This window comes from Carassius carassius, chromosome 17 (assembly GCF_963082965.1).
Source record: "Carassius carassius chromosome 17, fCarCar2.1, whole genome shotgun sequence".
Taxonomy (NCBI): Eukaryota; Metazoa; Chordata; class Actinopteri; order Cypriniformes; family Cyprinidae; genus Carassius; species Carassius carassius.
This window is the reverse complement of record NC_081771.1, coordinates 6,014,941-6,038,331: the sequence shown is the minus strand read 5'-3', so window position 1 is coordinate 6,038,331 and position 23,391 is coordinate 6,014,941. Positions and strand designations below refer to the sequence as shown.

General features: G+C 38.4%; 1 protein-coding gene across 2 annotated transcripts in view; it reads right to left on the bottom strand.

Moving 5' to 3' along the window:
• Positions 1 to 23,391, bottom strand: part of LOC132160860 (metabotropic glutamate receptor 4-like) — a 184,899-nt gene that overhangs the window by 119,053 nt on the left and 42,455 nt on the right. For both annotated transcript variants that reach the window (XM_059570572.1, XM_059570571.1), the window contains exon 2: positions 22,044 to 22,937. In XM_059570572.1, the coding sequence (XP_059426555.1) occupies positions 22,044 to 22,571 (528 nt within the window). In that variant the 5' untranslated portion in view covers positions 22,572 to 22,937. The remainder of the gene's footprint in view (positions 1 to 22,043; positions 22,938 to 23,391) is intronic.

Sequence of the window (23,391 nt, the reverse complement as noted above, 5' to 3'; positions counted from 1 at the left end):
GCAGTCCACTCTTTGTGAATCTCCCCCACATTTTTGAATGGGTTTTGTTCACAATCCTCTCCAGGGTGCGGTTATCCCTATTGCTTGTACACTTTTTTCTACCACATCTTTTTCTTCCCTTCGCCTCTCTATTAATGTCCTTGGACACAGAGCTCTGTGAACAGCCAGCCTCTTTTGCAGAAGTGAGAAAAAAAATGTTTATTACATTTGAAATCTAGATATTTATCTTAAAAAATGCATGGATTCGCTACAGGGGGCCTTTATTTTTTATTATGTCCTGATACAAAAATGCCACAACATGTGTGCAGTATGTACAAAACATATATGTGTGTGTGTGTGTGTGTGTGTGTGTGTGTGTGTGTGTGTGTGTGTGTGTGTGTGTGTGTGCTCTTGTTTTTGTGACATCAGGACACAACTCTGTATAATGACATGGGTATGACACAGGTATTACAAGAAGAGGGCGACTTATGAGGACATAACCCAAGTCCCCATTTTTCAAAACGCTTATAAATCATACAGAATGAGTTTTTTTGAGAAAGTAATAATGCACAAAGTTTCCTGTGAGGGTTAGGTTTAGGGGTAGGGTTGTTGAAGGGCGATAGAATATAAAGTTTCTTCAGTATAAAAACCATTATGCCTACGGGATGTCCCCACTTTTCACAAAAACAAACGTGTGTGTGTGTGTGTGTGTGTACGTGTGCGTGTGTGTGTGTGTGTGTGTGTGATTTGACACCAAAACATAAATGTTCTCATGGATAAATTACACTATTGGGCCATCCATTTACTCAAAATCAAGAAAACAGCTCTCATTGTTAAATTTCTCATTACAGCACCCCTGTAAGTCCTCTGGTCAGTGTGTCCAGTTTGAAAGCTCCACTGATCTGGTTCTCATTTGGGTAAGTATCTGGCACTGAGATGAGGAGACAGGTAATGTTTAGAGTGAGTCAGTGCCCAGTCCCTTTTTGGACGTTATTAGGGTTTTACTGCTTTGTAGTAGAGCACGCTAATGCTCAAAAACAAAAGAGTCCATTGTCAAGATCTATCTAGTAAACGAACTCTTCCAGCTCAGGGAGCACCTTTAAGAGGCACTCTACATAAAAGCAATAACATACAGTTGTTTCCTCTCTCATGGTCTGACTGCATGGTTGATGGTTTGCGAGTTTTGATTTTCTCCTGAGCACACAAATACCAGCTTTTCTTTTAGTTTTCCTCTTTATGGAATCAACTGTAATGGCTGCATGACATAATGATGTGGTGACGTGTGTTTTTTTTATTTATTTTTTTATTTTTTTACATCAAGTAATGCTAAAAAGCATGCTCTTTAAAAACAGAACAACATACATGGGATAAAACAACATGGCTGCAATTGCCCAGTGTGGAATCAGTCTTCATTTTGTCGGGGTTCGGAGCTAGTCACCTGCCTTTTGGGGTTGTGAGTGTGTGTTTGGATGGTTTGACAACTCACTGCGTCTACCTGTTTAATTTGAGTTTTCCCCGCCCGCCTTATTTTTCAGTTGTTAACTTTAATTGTTCGCCACCTGTTCTCAATGCTCTTCTAATTTTTTCCCTTTATAATTCCATGTGTTTCTCTGTTCGTGGCCAGACTGTTGTAACTCTTACCAATAGCTCGAGCTGGTCTGTGTACTCACCTTGTCTTGTCTTGTCTTCAGGCCCCAGTGTCTTTTGCTGTTTTGCTCTGCCTCTTGTTCTCAAGAATGCAGTACTCCAAGAAGATTCCAGCACTCATGTCTCTGGTATTCGGCTATCGAACGAGCTAAACTGTGGAACGATACTCATCTGCCTTGTCTCATCTGCTTTCAATAAAGCTCAGTGTAACCCGCAACTGAATCCATCCCGTTTCTCCCTGACAGAACAGTCTGGCCAATTATGGATTTAGCGGGATCTGATCCACTTTGCTCGGCTCTCATACAGCAGAGAGTTTGATTGGGTCAGCATGCCATCCAGCTCAACACCATTGTGCAGGATGTGGACGCTCTTAGTGCCGAGTCTTCGAACTCCTCACACGGTTGGATAGCCTTCAGCGAGAGGTGACGAGCCACACTGATGTTGTCAAGTGTGCAGAGGTCACTCCTGTCATGTCCACAGATGTTGTCAAGTGTCCAGAGGTCACTCCTGTCATGTCCACAGATGTTGTCAAGTGTCCAGAGGTCACTCCTGTCATGTCCACAGATGTTGTCAAGTGTCCAGAGGTCACTCCTGTCATGTCCACAGATGTTGTCAAGTGTCCAGAGGTCATTCCTGTCATGTCCACAGATATTGTCAAGTGTCCAGAGGTCACTCCTGTCATGTCCACAGATGTTGTAAAGTGTCCAAAGATCACTCCTGTCATGTCCACAGATGTTGTCAAGTGTCCAGACGATGTTGTCAAGTGTCCAGAGATCTCTCCTGTCATGTCCACAGATGTTGTCAAGTGTCCAGAGATTACTCCTGTCATGTCCACAGATGTTGTCAAGTGTCCAGAGATCACACCTTCAGAGGTTACCCCTACCTACTTTGTCTGTTTGGCCATAGAGTTTGTTCCTGTCTTGTCAAGTCCTCAAGTGTTGTTCCTACCGGTCACATCTGGGCCATGTAAAGTGTTCCTGCCTGTCCTGTCAGACCTACAGAGGTCATTCCTGCCAGTTGGGTCAAGGCCGTAGACGGTGTTCCTGCCTGTCAAGTTATGGTCATGTAAAATGTTCCTGTCGGTTCGGTTATGTCCTGAGGTCGTCTTTGCCAGTTGGGTCATGGCCGTGGAGATGTGTTCCTGTTTGCCTTGTCAAGCCTGCGGAGGTTGTTTCTGCTAGAGGTTGCGACCACGAGATCATACCAGACCAGCTTTCTGCTGCTTCTGACGAGTCCCTCGGAGGATGCTCCTGCTAGTTGTCAGCCATCTGAAGGGGCTATCTTGTCTGTTTTTTCACTGTGTCCTTAAAGGTTGTTTCTGTTTGTCTTGTCAAACTCACAGAGGTAGGCCCCTTCCTGGAGCGTAGGGTGATGCTCCTGGGAGGGGGTGTACAGTCGGGGTTCGGGGCTAGTCACCTGCCTTTGGGGTTGTGAGTGTGTGTTTGGATGGTTTGACAACTCACTGCGTACACCTGTTTGATTTGAGTTTTCCCCACCCTCCTTGTTTCTCCGTTGTTAACCTTAATTGTTCGCCACCTGTTCTCAATGCTCTTCTAATTTTTTCCCTTTATAATTCCCTGTGTTTCTCTGTTCATCGTCAGACTGTTGTAACTCTTGCCAATAGCTCGAGCTGGTCTGTGTACTCACCTTGTCTTGTCTTGTCTTCAGGCTCCAGTGTCTTTTGCTGTTTTGCTCTGCCTCTTGTTCTCATGAATGCAGTACTCCAAGAAGATTCCAGCGCTCATGTCTCTGGTATTCGGCTGTCGAACGAGCTAAACTGTGGAACGATACTCATCTGCCTTATTTCATCTGCTTTCAATAAAGCTCAGTGTAACCCGCAACTGAATCCAGCCCGTTTTTCCTGACACATTTAGCCACAAACTCAAATAGATGAACTGAAGCTGTGAAGAAAGGAATACAGAGATAAACCCTCAACTTTACCCTTGGTCATTTGTCTCCAAAGAGATTGGAAAGAGGGAGAGTGCGAGGTAAAAAGTGCAGTCTCTAAAGGCCCTTGTTGACAGAAACAAAGGCTGTGGAGAAAGTCTCTATAATAATACCAATACCACCATATTTGCTGACCTCCAACAACCTCAGAAGAAAAGACTCTGATGAAGGTTTTAAGTTCAGATAAGGCTAGATTCGAAGAAAAGGAGAAAATGAAGGCTTCGAGAGAACAAGGCTGCATCATCTTGCACAAGTGGCACATGAATTGAACTGAATTGAATCCAAATCTATTACCTTAGGACTTTCAAATCATCCAGATTTCAATAGCATTTCACTTCTTCGGTTGGCCCAATGGAATAATTTCAGTTGTCAGTACTAATGCCATAAAAATAAATATAAATTCCAATCCCACTGCAAAATTTAGCAATTGATGTGCTATTGAACATCTGTGTAACTTATTTGTTTATGAGGTAAACATTAATATAAACAGAATTTCTGAAACATGAATTTCTTCATGCATTTTGTTTTGTTTTCCAGTAAAAAGTAAAACTATATATAAATATGTTCATTTCTGTGAATTGTGGGGACTTTCCATAGACTTCTATTACTTTTATACTGACCAAACAACTTTTTTATCCCCTAACCCTACCCCTTAAAGAAAACCTGTTTGCATTGTCAAAACTTTAAATCCCTGTTTATGTCCACTTAAGAAAAACCAACTATACTTATATTTATACACCACCAAGTAGTTTCAAATAGTGCGTTTGACCATACAGGCAAACAGCTACATTACCTTGAATGCACGTGAAGTTGCATATAAGCATTAAAAGCAGCTGCTTGTCAGTCTGTCATTGAGTCTGTAGAAAGACTGGCATCTGTACATTTTTTACTGTAGTACCGGTACTTCTGACATCCCTTCGCAGTTCTGCCAGCGCTTTCCTGCACAGCTCCATTTGGCCCCATCACTATAGCAGACCATTAACCAATGTGCAGTAGCACAAATACTCTGACGTATGGCTATACACACACACTAGAGCATAGTGAAAAAGAAACACCCCAGCATGGAGGTTATCCATCAACGTCGCCGCAGTGAGAAAATGAAAAGCTTTCATAAGGCGGCCCATTCCGGCTGGTGCATTTGCTATTGAGTGCACTTGACAGTGTAAACAGATTTGTTGGCCAGCTTGGCTATCACCCCTCAACTAATGGGGTTGAAGAGGAATGGGCACAGCACGCAGATACTGAACAAGAGCGTTAATCTTGATTCAGCTGTCATTTCACCAATGAGGTGTTAAATCAATATAGATATGGCTCCCCAGTTCTAAGCTTTACCTCTCAAGTTCACGCTCAGGAAGAAAGCTAAGACTTTAATGAGGAGCATGTTAACCAATTGCCTAGACTCTTTTAGCAAAGACAAATTCATCAGGCGCCATAGTCTATCTACTCAATCATGACAAGTTGTCAGGGGAAATTCAGATCTACCCACCACTCAAATAATGCACGCCGTTGTCTATCCTCTGCAGTGTGCGCTGTTAGTAAACCAAGACAATGCTGTGAGCAAACAATACCAATCAGCTCAGAGAAATGGCTGCGCTGATAAAGGTTGACTTGTTTTAAAAATTAGTGCTGACATGCAAAAAACTATCTAACAAATGAACAAACGAAATAAATGAAAGCGATGCTTGCAATCAAATTGTATTGTCAGGAATTATGCACACATATATCAGCACAAACTTTGCGGTGATCTATGACTTTTGCATTTTTGGGGTTGTTCACTGGCTTCTTACACTATTAGCATTACCTGTGTGAGCCTGAATATTTGCATCTAAAGAATAACTTGTCCACTCATCCAACAACAAGGAAGACATTGAGACCCACTAGACTAGAGAAATAATGAATTGATTTTTCATTTTTTTGCTTTGTATTATCTGTTTATTTATTCATTATTTACAGAATGCCAGACATTCTTTGCAGTGAAGAGTGGAAAGGGCTGATGAGCCACACAATTTAAAGGTTTGCTACTTCAACTGAAATTTGAATGAATTGCTCAAAGCCAAGTCTCTTTGTAAGCAGTGATGCCCATACTTCTCATCAACTGGGGAACGCATCACACAGTCATTATAGTTTCGGTTAAAGATTTTCTCTTTCATTTTCTCTGTCTTAAAAGGTTTTCTTCACATCTTGCACTGATATTAACTCTCTTTGATCTTGTCATGGTAGAGGATTTGCTGCCCTGTCAAGACAAAATGTAGCGAAATCTGAATGTGAAGTCTGAGGCTTCTGTTCTAGCAGAATGTTCACATTATTATATACAGCAGGGCAGGGGTCCGAGATGAAAAGCGTATGTGTGGGGTCCCTCTTCTCTCTCTGGGTCCAATGAGACTACATCATAGGCTAATCTTCATTCTCAACATTTCTGACAACAGCTCTGCAGTGAAGTCCAAAAGTCTGAAAGCACACTGAAAATATGGTAGATCTGGAAACCAACAAGGTTTTAGGATTGAAAGGAAAAAATCGAAAGGAAAAAAAAGGAAAACATTTGAGATTTTTCTAGGTAAATTAAAGCAAAAATAAAAAACACATAACAAAACTTTAAATTGTTATGATGATAAAACAAAACTAAACAATTAAATATTTATTTATTTTCATTTATTAATTAAATTTTAACATGTATAGAAATCAGTTATTTTAAATTGTGATAAAATGTGTAATATTACTGTTTTTTACTGTCTTTGATTAAAAAAAATAGCATTGGTGAGCATAAGAAATTAATTTCAAAAATATATATATATTTTTAAAAAGTACCCACCCCAAACTGTACAGCATTGTATGTGTGTGTGTGTGTGTGTGTGTGTGTGTGTGTGTGTGTGTGTGTGTGTGTGTGTGTGTGTGTGTGTGTGTGTATTAATTTAAATTAAATACAATATAATATAAATACTGTATTAGATAATAAGAAAAATACAAAATAGAAGCATTTTCCTTTGGACCCCACAATAAATATTTTGTAGATTCACATACATTTTTTGATTCCTACAGTAAATACACTAGTGCAATATCCTATTCAAACTGCACTGGTGATGTGGTAATATCCAATCATGATGCAGGTAAATATGCTGCCACAATCTGTTCCAGTCGTATTGTAATCATACGTACATCAAAAAATATGTTTGAAATAGGTTATGTGGTTGTATTGAATTTTGATTGGATGTAGGTATCTCAAAGATGAAGAAAACGATTTGATATCAGGTATAGACAGGAGCGTAAGCCTCTAGCCTTTGTTGTATTGTTTGTGCCACAGTGAAGGAAAAAGCACAAAGTAATAGGATGGGGGGAGGGCGAGTATGCTTTGAGGGAATTGACCACCTTGACAAGCGAGGTGGAATGGAAGTCGAAGTCAATCTTCGAGCTGCTTCTCTGGCGTGACTAGTATACTGGAGAAATCCCTAAAGGGAAGGGCACTCCAATGAGTTTTCCCAAGTTTAGAGCCAGCCACTAGCAAACAGACAGGACCGCACATCCAGGGATCATTTCAATTCTGATTTTACACTATTATTCCCAATAAGAAGTCCATTAGGGCATGTATCTATATGGGGCTACACATTGCACACTGAGCCAGCTAATACACAAACCAGCAAAGAGAATTATGTGCATTATGCAACAGGTAAACAAATCATGCAAGAAAAGAGAAAAGGGAAAAAACACAGAGCACACAACATTTGGAAGAAAAGAGGTAGCCGACTGCCATTACATGCAATCACACTTGATGTGCTCCCTACCAAACAACATGAACACTTTCTGTGTTCATTCAACATGGCAGGGACTACGGGCAGATCAGTCTGTTTTGTTTTAAGAAGACATGATTCAGACCTTGAATTAACTATATCACCCAAGGCAGAATTGCACTAATTCACTTTTACAAGGATGCACTGGAGACTTGAAAAAAAAAATTGAACCGTGTGCAAAACCGTCAAGCAAAGCAGAGCAACCTGCTTCAGTATTGCAGCATTGTGAAAATCTAGTTCATACTGTATGTTCATTCTTCCTAATGCATTTCATATTTCATGAATTATGCTATTGAGGGTTTGCCTTTATACATCAAAATGTTACAGACTACAAAGTCAAAAAAAAAAAAGTATTGCCCAGAAGCTGCTTTTTCATTTTAGATGATTCTACCACGAAAAATAAAATAGTGACAACAAGGAAGCAATGGCACAACATAGTGAATGTACAGAGCTACACGAATTGACTTGGCTCAGATAATTTGTTCTAGAAATATTGTGGTTTCATATTGAAATCTCAGATATATATATTTTTTCTTACTGCATACTTCAGTACCTTGGCAAATAAGAGCACTGTGACAATTTTGAGATGTTCACATAGCAGCAGAATATGGTTGTCAGACATATATTTGAGCTCTTAACGCAGTTATATTCATAACCGGTCTGGCTGTTTATGGAATGTGACAACTGCATTCAATAACTGAACTCACATTTGTAATTTTCTGGATTCATAACCGTATATTTGACGAACACCTGCTGTGTAAAAAGAACCATGAGTCATACAGTGCGACATTTATACAAAGACAGCCATGTTCCGTTTTTATGTGTGGATCTGGTAACATACAAATATAACAAAATGAGTGTGTCACCTGAAAATTTAAGATCCAGTCACTGTCTTCCACTGATGCAAATCTCCTTAGTTTCGTGGCCTGCGTGCGACTCCATCTCAAACTGCTGTTGGTTCATTAATGTAAAAAAACACTCATGACGCGTCAGGTTTGACTATCCATTAATATTTACAATGCCATATATGATATTTATTTCAGTTACTGTTACATTGATTACAGGTGATATTCACAGATATGGGGAGAACACAAAAGATGACTGACATCATCTAATTGTTCATACAGAAGCGACTCGAATACTGTTTGTAAACTGTTCTTCTGAATCATTATCATAATAGCTGTGATGCAACGATTCTCATTTAATTAGAACTTAAGTAGTTATCATCCTTTGTGAAAACAGCAAGTAGCATTATTTACTTACCCCATATTGTTCCAAACTTGAAAGACCTCTATTCTTCTATAAGTATACTATTCTACATTTTGAAGCATCTGTGGACAGGTATGATCCATATACTGTAACGCCAAGGCTGTTTAGCACCAAAAAAGCACCATAAGAGTAATCCATTATCAGCTACTTTGAATTAAGCTTGATGTCAGCTTCACAAATTAAAAAAAAAAAAAAAAAGATTTTAACTCTTTTTGTGAAATTGGTAAATTGTTTTGTGAGTGAATCAGTCAAACTTTTAAGTGAAATGTTCAGTCCTGTTTCTTAACCAAATCAAGTAGTTCGCTGAGCAGACTCGGTTCAAAAGAACAATTCTCATTTGTTTTTGAGTTCAAATAATGATAAATTATTCTATTGAAATTCATGGAAAAAAAAAAACACCATATTGGTTTGTAATGATAAGGGTAAGTAAATAATGACTTAATTTTTATTTTTTGATGAATTGTTTCTTTAAATAACATATAGTCACAGTCATGGCCGTAGCCAGGCTTTGAAAATTAGTGAGGTTCAGGGGGTTTCTATAATAACCCCCTTATTATAGAATTGTGCTATAATAACCCCTATAAATACAACTAATTATATACGCTAACACTTGAAAAGAGATAGAAATGTATTGCATCAAAGTTTGTTAATACTATATTTATGAGGTGGATAATTTTATCAGTTGTTTATTATTCATGTAAACACTCCTACTGCCCACCAAACGTGTTATTTTTGGATAGTCAAGATTACATAGAACAACATCTAACAGCTCCAGTGGCGCAGAAGGTAAAATGTGTATCATGCATATTTTGACATGATCAACCCGGGTTCAAATCCGCCTTGGGCTAATTTTTTTCTCCCTTTTCAAATTTCAAATTACATGAAAAAAGCATTTATTTTCAATGAAAATTAAGCTATCAAAAAGTTAAGGGTAGGTGTAGGGATGGCTTAATTGTCCCAAAAAGGTGGCATCCATTAAATTTACACTCAGTAAGTTAATAATGCATACTGTTTTATAATGTACTACAATACTGAGTTGCAGATAATTGCCACTATTTGCAGTAAGTAGTATAAATAGAAGAAAATCCTGCTATTTTAACATAATGCAAATATCTATAGATTATATTTATACTTAGTGTAAATAGCATATCACTACATACTATATACAGGGGTGCACATAATTTTTTCAGCCTGGTTCTCATATGAGAACCTGGAGATTTGGTTTGGTCCTCACACTGCATATAGCGTGGCCCATTAAATGCAACTATAAAAAAATTAATTAATAATAGTTATAATATTATTACTCTTTATTTAGTTTTTTAAAAATTAAATAATAGTAAATAAACTAAATAATAGTGTGTGATATTATTAAAAATAAAAAGCAGTCCTAGTATTAAATACAAATGCATTTATTTTATAGTAAATAAACTTAAAAATAAAATGCTAATATTTCCTACTACTTTGTTTGCCTCTTTAAGAAGAATCGCTTTATGTATTCCCCAATTTTAAGTCGCTTTGGAAAAAAGCGTCTAAAAATAAATAAACAAAAGCATTTTCATCATATTCAAACTTAAAATCAGCAGGCTTTTATTTTGGCGGGTTGCCAGCTTGTAAGTATACGCGCTTCCGGATTTAGCGCTGCTGCTGATTAAAGAGTGTCAGTGGATGAATGTCACATTTTTGTATTGTGCTTTGAAACGGTAGGCATAGACTAATTTTATGCTTTCAGGTTGAAAATAAAACTTACATAGTACAGTTTGTGATCTAAAATGGTAATTGTGCATTAACAGCTGTCAACCATGTCGGTACGCAAATGCGCTGTCAGTACATATTTATATTACGCATTTTTTATTTTGGTCGCACATGCGGACCTGCGGACCACTTATGTGCACCCCCGACTATATACTACATAGTGTATATGGCCGCTGCCTTTTTTGATAACTGCCAGACTAATGCCGGCGATGCAATGTTGCCAGATGTTGCTATTAAAATGAACAAAAAACTATAAATAAATAAACCAAAATGATTTCAAATATTTTATCAATTGGATAAGATAAAGTTATCGCTGACCCTAACTTTCTAAAGTGTTAAATTTAGTGTACAAACAAGTGAAAAAGGCTGCGTCTCATCCTCTCACTTGCTCACAACTCTGAAGACTCGTTCGTTTCGGAAGCGTCTTGCAGCGATCATTTTCATACCACAGATGCTAAACATTCTGAATTCGGTGACCTCATAGCTGACTATGGCCATGGTCACAGTGTACAGAATATGGTACCAGTGGCTCATTTAATGGCCAGAGTGGGGCTAACGCAAACATTTCTAATACATTACACATTAATTCAAAAACCCTGAGACGAAAAGCCAGTGGGAACCTCTGAATAGGAAATTATGTTAAATTTGTCACTCCAATCCCTTGCAATAGAGAATTAGTTTGTAAGGTGGTAGAAACATGATCACACGTTGGGTAGGTGTAATTGAAAAATGGAGGCGCTCTTAGACGGAGAGCTATTACGATGTAACCCTCATTGAGATGGAAGGCAATGTCAAATTGAACCTCTAAGCAAGCTACTCAAATGATGGCAAGTTTGCTTCAGAAATCAAAGAGACACAGTGTGGTATTTTTCTGCTGACGGGTAAAAGCCCCATCTGTCACACAGGAAGAGAGACTATTTATTTGCCATAACCTATACTGAAAAGAAAGCAAATTAAAGTAAATGGAGGCCTGTTGAAAGCATTTGAATGTTTGAATCTGTGAAAGTTCATATATGACACATTGCCATGTAAATGATTCAATTTACAGCACTCCAAACAAATAATTAAGAAGATATGAAGGATAATTAAGTTTGTTAAAATTAGTCCCTGAGACCTACTATGTTGAAAAAAAAAAACTCACCATGAACCAGTTATTTTATGAAAAGATTCAATGCTTCACATAACAATTTGGATTAACTGCAATTTTCCTGGCCTAGCAATTGCCATTGTCTGGGGTAAATTCAATGTTTCATTTTACATGTCAACATTGTGCATGCATGCATCTGTTCTCTCGTGAAATGTGCAAGGAAATCTGTAACACCACTGAGTGATTGATAAGCAATAGACTAGTGCCTCCCTGAACATGAATTAAGAATAGCATTGAATTGCAAAATTAAAGATGAAGTGTGTATTTTTTTTTTTTTTTACGCTAAAAATACTTTCATTCATCTTCCCAGCCCAATATAAACTAAGACACCTAAACGTATACCTTTAACAGGTAGATTTCCCCTGGAAAAAAATAAAAAGTGTAATTACTGTGAAACATTCTGGAGTAAAAAATAGTGTCCTGTTAAACTGAGTATCTCAACTGCCCAGTAACACTAGTTTAATGGCTTAAGATTAGGGCATGGCTATCTGCTTATTTAACCAATAGCATCCTGTCGCCAAATACATTTTCACACTTCACCTTTAGGGTTTAAATGCTTAAATATTTCCTCACATGAAAACTGCTCTTTTTGCTTTCTCTTCCAACATCACTTCAAATATAGCCATCAGCAGTGATTTTTGAAGTTACTTGGTGAGAGCAGTCAGGTCAGAATCCTGGGCAGCAAGACTCAGGAAGACCAGAAATGATAAGATGGAGGAAAATAGAGCAATATATCAGACATTTGAGTGGAAACAGGCAGTAAGACAGCAGCGTAAACAGGCCAATTTAAAAGTGAGTGTTAACAATTATTATAGCGACCCTTCCCTGGCTCTCTGAAACTCTTTATAGTGCTAAAACAATCAAACATCCACACAGACAAAACAACCATTGAGAGTTTATATCATGAATTGACTGTCCTACTCAAAATGTCTGGGCGGGAATGATGGTTTAAAATGGGGGTGTAAAAACTCTGCACGATTATATCTACCTCCAATTTAATAGCTAAATTACAGGCGCAGCTACAAACCGTGCGGCATAAACATTCACAAGCCTGCTGAAAACACAACAATACTGATCAGTGATGTACGTGAATACAAAACTCAATGCAAGCGAGCAATGATTATTGTAAACAATTAAATCTAATTTTCACCCTAAACATTTTTTTAAACCACTGACCTTTTTTATTGAAAGTACAGATCTTCTGTTAATGTCAACACAAAATGCCATTTTCCAAACCATTCTGATGCATTTGTGAGTTAATGGGGATGTTCAACGAGACGAGAAAAAGTATTGGGTGGGGTCAGATTTTATCCGTTGGACATCATCCATGGATCGTGAAAAGTGGTCTTATGTTGGTAGGGAAATGACAAATTATAAGCGAAAAAACAAATTTGTTTGTTTTCTTTGGAATAGTGCACAGTAAGATTAAGAACCTGTATTAGGAAAGTAAATGGGGTAAATTTTGATTATTTTTTTATGATGACTTACACTCTAACACTCAAAAAATTAAATAAAATAAGGATGAATGACTATGCCATTTTTTGTCAATGATGTACATAAATCATCACTAAAATAAAATAGTCAGCCATTGTTTAATAGGATAGCTGTGAACCCAGGGCAGTTCTATGACCCATAATAGCAATTCTGATGGTCTGCCATAACATAAATTTTTAACAAACTGTTTGCATTATTACTAAGATAGAGGGGTAGTTTTGCTTTATAGCCATGAAAGTAAGAGACTCTGTAATAGCTAGAACATTATCAGTGCTGGTAAACATCTCACAAATCCAAAATGCTTTGGATAGTTTCATTTCGAGAATTTCTGGCACAGAAAAATCAGTGATTTATCCAAAACAAGCTTCCATATTATATTAACAATAAGAGAAGGCAAGAGTGTGGCTATAACGTTTATGACAGCTGTGAGTTTGACGCCGCAAATCTCTTGTTAGATAAATGATGCTGGCAAATTTCACATAACTCCAAACAAGAGTTGCTTTTTCTTTCTGACTCCAGCCTGTGCTCTGAATGTTGTGTCAGATTTTTCAATACATAGATGTTTAGGAAGGGTAATTTGATGCATCTAGCTGCTGTTATGTAATGCTGATGTGAAATATTAATCGTGAAAAGCTCAGGACTGGCAAATCTATGCTAGGGAAAGTGCTTTTTGTTAACCCCCTAAACTGCATGCAGGTGGCAGACCTTCCATCTTGAGCAGGGTGTTCTTGCAAGAGTATGCAGTTTTCTTTCTCCCTGGTGTTTGCGTGTGTGTGCATGTTTGAGGTAGTGGGCGACAGTCCCGTGTGTGTATGCATGTGCATTTTGCATATGCAAGTATGCATTTTTCCTGTTTCTCAGTGCTTCAGATTCCATAATTGAAAACTAGTGAAATGCAAGCAAAAGGCCAATAGCTGCATCTGGTCAGAGAGCATGTTAAATTCAGTAAGACTGTCTGAAGCAAAAAATGCTTTTTGCTGATGCACAAATTCTTTTACTGCCCTGGGTAAGCATACATCAGTTCTTTGAGCAGATGTGGCAGATATTTACAGTTTTCTACTCTGTAATGCATACAGGCACCTTTCGCACAAGTACTGAGGCAGTACCGTGATGGTATTAGATGATTATTCCAAGGTGCTTTAAACAGGGAAAGTATAGGAAGGAGCCGTTGTAGTGTTGGATTTTCCTATCCCCTCACTAGAGGAACATTTTCATTGGTACATTATTAAATTGTCTGATTAAAATGAATACAAAATACTTTAGAGCATGTTTAGTATCAATCTGATTGTAGTGTTTACATGAACACTAAATAAAGTGATCGGGTTGATGTGCGGGTTTATATGTCACAAGCTACAAATCGGAATAGATTTTCTGACATGTGCACACTGCTCAAATAGTGAAAGTGAAAAGTGAAAGTGACAGTTTCTCACTGTTTGCACATAATAACCACTCTCCTACACGGTTTCTTTATTTGTTTTAATATTTACCCGTTTATGGATAAATATATATAACTGCTGTGCTGTGCTGCTCATATTTATCGCACAAAAAAAAAGCCCCTCCCCGCGCCCAAAATGGGTTGCCTGGTGATGAGTCTCCAAAACAAAGTTGTCCTGCTCCACTTCACAGTTGCCAAGTGAAAGGAGAGTTTTATAATGACAGAACATTGCACATGCGCAGTCCTTTCAGTTTTGTGGTTCAATCCGATCGAGTGCTTACATGCAAGCTCAATCGTATTCGAAGAAGACTAAACCACCCCCTTCAATCTGATCGAAATTTTATTCAGATCGAGCTCAATCGGATCGATTAAAGTGTTTATGAACGCTTTTCAGTCCGATTGAGCCGTCAATCCGATTACAAACGGATTATTTGGGTGCATGTAAACATAGCCAGTGACTCATTCATTCAACCTGGTTGTTCAAAACACTAATTCGTCCAGAAACACTGCACACCTCATTGAGGCTGTCTCATTCGAGAAAAGCAGCTGTTAATACACTGATGTTCCATGTGAGGTGTAATTACTGAAATTGCAACAAATGGACTGGAGGGCATGGCCTTTGAAACAAGACACAGTGTTGTTTAAAATGTAAATGTAATTAAAGATGTAAATTGAGCTGCTGTATCAAAGCAATATCATGTTTATGATACCTACAAATACTTTATATATCGCAACAAATACGTTTTTGTGCAATTTTTGCTAAAGAAAACAATTTTATGATATTACTGTGTAGTTTTCAGATTTTATTGCAATCTTGAAAAGCAACAATTTTAGTCTTTTCCTATTCAAGTATATTGGAGCCTTACCTCCATTACCTAACATTCCGGCAGAGGAATGACTTGCCTTAAAGGGACTTCTTGTACCATAGTACTGAATGATTACACACTCTGGTACTTCAAAGAAGACCATGATATTGCTATGGTACATGCCCAAAAAAATACCACGGTAATAATACCATGGTGCTTTTTTGTCAGCGAAGAGTCTCAGTCTAATTCAACATTTTTCAGTCAAATGAAAACATCCCTCTTACCAGTCCTTTTTTTATATACATTGTACTTTGATGGTCAAAGCTGAAGCCATTATCTAAGTGGATTATAAAAAGATTACATCAGCTTCAACCGAAACCTTTCAGGCTTCCGGTAAAATGGCTCTGGATGGAACGAGTACATGTTGTACATGAGTAGAGGAAATTGCAAATGATTGGGAGGAACCAAGGCATGTATGCATAGAGTGCATAACAGTGCGGTGAGGTGCATCTTTATTAACCACACCCGAGGTGTGCTTCTGAACTAAAGATCAGTGCACTGTTGATCTGAAGATTCTAATAAGAGGGTTTGCACAAAAGCCCTCAGTAAATTTATGAGCAAACGAGCTCCACCCACAGTGAGGACTCCCCAGTTGCCCTGTCATTGCACCTGCTGCCTCTTTTTCTCAATAACACCAGTGTTTTAACTGTGAGCTTTAAATGCGCTTATATCAGCACTCATTCTCTAGGCCTGTCATCTCGACTCGCCGCTGCTGAGTTTCCTCTGCCTGCGATCTATCTTTGATCACAACTCTCTGGCTGATGAATGGCACCATGTAGTCGGCGTTTCAGAGGGTAAATATCCATTAAACGTTGGGCATCTGTCTCTGGGCAGCTTGGCTGAGGAATGAATGAGAATCGGCCTCGCTGACGCCAGGTCAGTGCTATTCTGAGCTAAACACGAAGTCCTGCCTTATTCATATACCTGCTTTGTGAACAGATGCAAATCTGATCCCCCAACCCAAAGAATTTTTTCCTGCATAACCACCGTCCCCTGTAAAATGGAGAGAAATTGGATCTCTTAGGTTGAAAGCAATCAACGGACACTAAAGAGTGTCTTTATTGGTTAGCCTTGAGCTACACTAATTCTTATAGTCAGGTTGATGTTCACAATTCAGACCCAATTAACAATTCATGCATTACATATACAAGACATGCTACAATACATCATGTCAAATCCACATTTACTATCTGTGTCCCGTATTGCATGTTAACTGAATCACGGGTGCAAAACTATTTTATTTGCATATTCAGAATCTCCCCCTGAAGTGATCATCAAAGTGTAAAAGTGTGCCATTAAACATTCAAAATGAAAAATTACCTCCCTCCATAACAATGTGAATATAAGTGAAAAGAATCTGATCTTGAAGAATGGAAGTGCTATATACTAAGTTGGAAATCTCTTTAGCTCGGCTTCATCCATTAAATGCTGTAAGTGCTGTGTTTGATACATCGATATGATGATGTATCGTCACAGAGATTTGAAGATATGAGTATTAATATAGCTGGCCCTCTATCTCATCGTGGCATGAGTGCTGCAGTGGACAGTGCTTAAGTTGAATACAAGAACAACTTTTAAAATGGAGTAGAAAATGTGAGGTTTCTAAAAAAAATAATGAATAGAGCACAATATATACAGGCTTCAACAAGTTTTAATCTGGCCGCAGAGGAACACAACTGGGGTTGCCTGATATAAAGAGACCTAAGCATGTAAGCATGAAACATATAGTACGGCATTACCTATATTGTACTTTGGGACAGTTATGGAGGCCCTTCATAATGCAGAGGTCAACGGCCTGCTCTGCCTATAGGTAGCAATGGCCCTATAGTATGCAGTGTTTAATAAACAGCTGTTTTACTAAATTCTACTAAACTGCACCTAGGTGAAATTCAGTGCAGTCCTATATCATGATAAGTATCATATTGTGGCCTCTGTATAAGGAAACGTATCATATCATGACTTTAGTGGTAATACACAGACCTAGTATATATTTTGTTAACTGTTTGGAAATAGGCCAAGTTAACATTATCAGATAGGAGCCTCGCAATTTGCACAGAATGAGATGAGGAATGTTACTGACCATGTTTGGTCGTGGCTAAGTGGATGTAAGAACCTCCAGATTGCTTTCTTATCAATTATACATTTACTGGGACAATGCTATCCACTCTGCTTACCAAAGGAGAAGACCAAACGACAGGGGAAAGAAAGATAAAGATGCAACAGCAACAAAATCCAATCTCACACATCAGTATATTCATTCCAAACCCGTGAAAAGACCAGCAAAGCCGTCTCCAGCATTTGTTTTGTTTGCAAACCTGGTCCAGTGGTGTTTAAACCAGGCTTCTTTGCTTGTTAAAGCAGTAAGACCTTAAAGGGTTAGTTCACCAAAAAATAAAAATTATGTCATTAATAACTCAACCCTCATGTCGTTCCAAACCCGTGAGACCTCCGTTTATCTTATCTCACATTAAAAAGGTTAACAGATTAAGTCATTTGTGGATTAATGCTTATCGGAGAGGAGAACCGTTTCAAACGATTCAGTTCGATTTGGTGAACTGGTTCAAGAAGATCCGGTTACATCGAGTGATTCGTTCGCGAACCGGATATCATTGAACTTTTGTGTTTTGAACTCGCTCACAACAGACACGGAAGAGAAGACAATGCTGAATAAAGTCGTAGTTTTTGTATTTTCGATGCTTCAAAAAATTCTAACTGACCCTCTGATGTCACATGGACTAGTTTTAAGATGTTTTTCTTACCTTTCTGGACATGGACAGTATACCGTGCACACAGTTTCAATGGAGGGACTGAGCGCTCTCAGACTAAATATAAAATATCTTCAACTGTGTTCCGAAGATAAACGGAGGTCTCACGGGTTTGGAACGACATGAGGGTGAGTTATTAATGACATAATTTTAATTTTTCGGTGAACTAACCCTTTAATGATCAGGAAGCATCAACAGCTAAAGGTTTGTTTTAAACTTTGTTGTTATTTTGTTTTCTTTTAGTCATTTTTTTTCTTTTTTTTTCAATTAAAATTCAATTTAAATTTTATTTTATTCTATTTAAGAATTTAATTAATTAGTTGAATTTACTTTAATTTAGTTTTGTTTTTTCTATTTTATTTTTTTGTGCTGTCAAACGATGAATTGCACACATGCATGTATGCATTTAGGAAAAATATGTTATGTTTAATATATATATATATATATAAATTATAAATAAATATTGTACTGTATGAGTGTATTGTACTGTATTGTACTGTAAATATAGAGAAGTACACACATATTATGTAAACAAAGTTTTATTTTGGATGAGAATAATCACGATTAATCGTTTGACAGCACTAATTTTTTTCATAATTTTATTACTTATATATATCAGGGATGGGAAGGTTCACCAATTCACTCTGTGCATCGGGATAGATGCTATGCATCGATTTAAAAAGTGTGCATCACATACAACCCGAATTCCAGAAAAGTTGGGACGTTTTTTAAATTTTAATAAAATGAAAACTAAAGGAATTTCAAATCACATGAGCCAATATTTTATTCACAATAGAACATAGATAACGTAGCAAATGTTTAAACTGAGAAATTTTACACTTTTATCCACTTAATTAGCTCATTTAAAATTTCATGCCTGCTACAGGTCTCAAAAAAGTTGGCACGGGGGCAACAAATGGCTAAAAAAGCAAGCAGTTTTGAAAAGATTCAGCTGGGAGAACATCTAGTGATTAATTAAGTTAATTGATATCAGGTCTGTAACATGATTAGCTATAAAAGCTTTGTCTTAGAGAAGCAGAGTCTCTCAGAAGTAAAGATGGGCAGAGGCTCTCCAATCTGTGAAAGACTGCGTAAAAAAATTGTGGAAAACTTTAAAAACAATGTTCCTCAACGTCAAATTGCAAAGGCTTTGCAAATCTCATCATCAACAGTGCATAACATCATCAAAAGATTCAGAGAAACTGGAGAAATCTCTGTGCGTAAGGGACAAGGCCGGAGACCTTTATTGGATGCCCATGGTCTTCGGGCTCTCAGACGACACTGCATCACTCATCGGCATGATTGTGTCAATCACATTACTAAATGGGCCCAGGAATACTTTCAGAAACCACTGTCGGTAAACACAATCTGCCGTGCCATCAGCAGATGCCAACTAAAGCTCTATCATGCAAAAAGGAAGCCATATGTGAACATGGTCCAGAAGCGCCGTCGTGTCCTGTGGGCCAAGGCTCATTTAAAATGGACTATTTCAAAGTGGAATAGTGTTTTATGGTCAGACGAGTCCAAATTTGACATTCTTGTTGGAAATCACGGATGCCGTGTCCTCCGGGCTAAAGAGGAGGGAGACCTTCCAGCATGTTATCAGCGTTCAGTTCAAAAGCCAGCATCTCTGATGGTATGGGGGTGCATAAGGGCATACGGTATGGGCAGCTTGCATGTTTTGGAAGGCTCTGTGAATGCTGAAAGGTATATAAAGGTTTTAGAGCAACATATGCTTCCCTCCAAACAACGTCTATTTCAGGGAATGCCTTGTTTATTTCAGCAGGACAATGCAAAACCACATACTGCAGCTATAACAACAGCATGGCTTCGTCGTAGAAGAGTCCGGGTGCTAACCTGGTCTGCCTGCAGTCCAGATCTTTCACCTATAGAGAACATTTGGCGAATCATTAAACGAAAAATACGTCAAAGACGACCAGGAACTCTTCAGCAGCTGGAAATCTATATAAGGCAAGAATGGGACCAAATTCCAACAGCAAAACTGCAGCAACTCATAGCCTCAATGCCCAGACGTCTTCACATTGTTTTGAAAAGAAAAGGAGATTTAATCATTTGCTATGTTATCTATGTTCTATTGTGAATAAAATATTGGCTCATGTGATTTGAAAGTCTTTTAGTTTTCATTTTATTAAAATTTAAAAAACGTCCCAACTTTTCCAGGAATTCGGGTTGTACAAGTTGCCATTTGTATTGCAATGCATGGTTTCTAACATATATGCACTGTTAAAAACCTATTTAATTATATAGAATTACTAGTGGATGCGCTTTACTTACTTTTATTGTTTATAAAGTGACCAATAATCTGCTACCAATATTTTATATGTAGATTGATTTCTCCTCTCTAAACTGTTTATCACTTCATAATAACTTCAAATAACCTAACAAATCAATTGGGGCTAAAGCAGTTCCCTAAACAACAAATTAAGTGGACAATTCACCCAAAAATGAAAATTTTATGCTTATCTGCTTTCCCGCAGGGCATCGAAGATGTAGGGGACTTCTACATCTACTTTTTACAACACAAATTACGAATTTTAACTCCAACAGTTGCAGTCTATCAGTCATATAATGGAAGTGGATGGGAATCACGGCTTTGAGAGTAAAAAAAAAAACATAAACAAAACCAAATTAAACCCTAAGGCTTTTGACGATACATTGATGTGTAAAGACACAAAATGATTTGTCTGTGCAAGAAACTGTCGCCTGATCTGTTGTCATCTTCTTCTTCTTGCTTTACGATGGTTAACAAACTTATAAGTGTATTACTGCCACCTATCTCTCAAGTGGACTATTGACACTCCTAATTGAGATTGTAGATAGCATGTGAGTGGTCCATTTGAGAGATAGGTGGCGGTAATGCATTTATAAGTCTGCTATCCGTTATAAAGCAAGAAGAAAAAGAAGACGACGGATCGGGTGTATGCGAGACAGACATCATTGTGTTCCTATTGCTCAGTGATAGAGGAACTCAGCTTAGTCTAACAGTTAACCTACTTTAGACCAGGTTAGTTTCCCTGCAAAAGTTGCCACAGTGAGTAGCATGATCTAGGCCTAAGTTAAATTTGCTTTATTGAACCAAATCATTTAACAGTGAGTTAGACTAACTGAAATAAGCCTGACTTATATGATGAACTTGTTTTATGAAACAGGCCTCGAGACATTAGAAGTGATCATATTTTTTCCATTGCATCATATTCCATCAAATCACATTGTATTGAATCAAATCGAAATTGGATCGCACTGCATCATAACGGGTGAATCATATCGCATCGGTAGAAGCTTCATACAGAATGTAATTTTGATGTATCGTATAATTGGCTATGCATTGAAATGCATATTGTATCGGCCTCAGTATCATATCGAAGTCATGGCCTAGTGGTTAGAGAGTTTGACTCCTAACCCTAGGGTTGTGGGTTTGAGTCTTGGGCCGGCTATACCATGACTTAGTTGCCCTTGAGCAAGGCACTGAACCCCAAATTGCTCCCTGGGCACCACAGCATAAATGGCTGCCCACTGCTCTGGGTGTGTGTTCACTGCTGTGTGTGTGCACCTTGGATGGGTTAAATGCAGAGCATGTATTCTGAGTGTGGGTCACCATATTTGGCTGTATGTCATGTCACTTTCACCTTCACTCAGTCATGAAGATGCATATCCCATATATATATATATATATATATATATATATATATATATATATATATATATATATATGTGTGTGTGTGTATATATAAATACAATAGAAGATGAGGATACTAAAGATTTCTAAACTCCAACAAATCATCAGCTTTTTTGCTGGTCTCACAAGGCCAGCAGAAAAACAGCCTGGACCAGCATGGAAATTCAGTTTGAACTTGGAAGCAGATAAGTAAATCCATCATGATCAGGTTCAATCCAAATCCACAGAAAATAAATAAATAGAATAATAATTATGCTGTTTACCTTAAACAGACGGAGGATATTAGCCACCATTATAGACACAGAACTGGATGACGCTCCAATGACACCCACCACCCTTTCTGGCTTGGTAATGATGGGCGATCCTCCACCTTGGCACTTCACATCCGTGCCGTCCTTTTCAATGAGCGCCTGGACAAAAGTGAGGGACTGCTCCAGAGCATGAGTGTCTCGCGAGCATGTGTCCAGAATGCGGGCGCCCAGCGTGATGTTTGGGAGCAGTTCATGGTCATTATTGATGCGGTCCAAAGCAAAGAGCATAGCTTCCAGACGATGGATCCCTTTTTCCTTTTTCAGCTCACCGCAGGGTTTGCCCTCGTGACCCCGGGCGTGAACGGGAAACAGGCCGCCCAATGAAATATCCCCATCAATCCGGATAGAGTTTAAATGTGTGTGGCCTGGACCTTTGGGCTTCGCAGCCAAAGCAATCAGAAAGAGGTAGAGAAGGACCAATGCTGAGCCCTGACAGCGACGATTGGTCCATCCAACCATTTTGCCCATGGCTGAAGACATTGAAGCAAGCCGGTTTCAACCAAAGCGTGTCTATTTTTAGATCTGAGATGTGTCACAACTGAGTTGATGGGTCAATGGAGGCACCCTTTCACAGGGCACAATCTTTTAAAGTTCATAGTTATGTCACGTAGCGATGGGTTTGTAATTTAATGGAATGCTCATCAGGTTCTTTCGGCAGCAGTTCTGAGTCAATCCGCTTTATCTCCTGTCAAGGAACTTCCTCTAGGGTCCTTTGATGAGATTAAAGGTTAACCGTACGTCTTTGGTCCCTTGCTCCCTCTAGGTTTTCAATCACCCTGTCTCCTAGTGGAGGAGGTTGGGGTTCCTGTGCTGCGAACACAAAGCCTCACCCACCTCTGAGCCTTCCTGGAAAAAAAAAAGGATATGAAGAAAAGAATGAGTAAGCACCACAGAAAGGCTATACATTCAGATGTTTCTGTGTCAGTATGGGCATTGCAGCATTTATGTTCTTTCCTTAAACTTTCCTTTGCAGCACCTTACTGAAAACCCACATGGTTTTTCTCACATGCATGCTCCCTCCCTTTAGTTTGAATTTAAAACATTGCTATGGGCTCCCAAGGTCGAGATAAATATTTTTTGGCTCCCACATGTCTCTTTTCAACATTCTGAATGAAGGAGCTGCATTCCAATGAACAGCTCCGATCCAGCAAGTGAGAATTATCTATGTAATGAGCTGTTTTCATTTCCCCCCCATCTGAAATGCAAGCTCTGATAAAGAAAATGAGTTGGGTTGATGAAAATTGCTCTGCACACACCGTATACTGACAAAAGGCAGACCTTTTAATCTTTAGCCGCAACA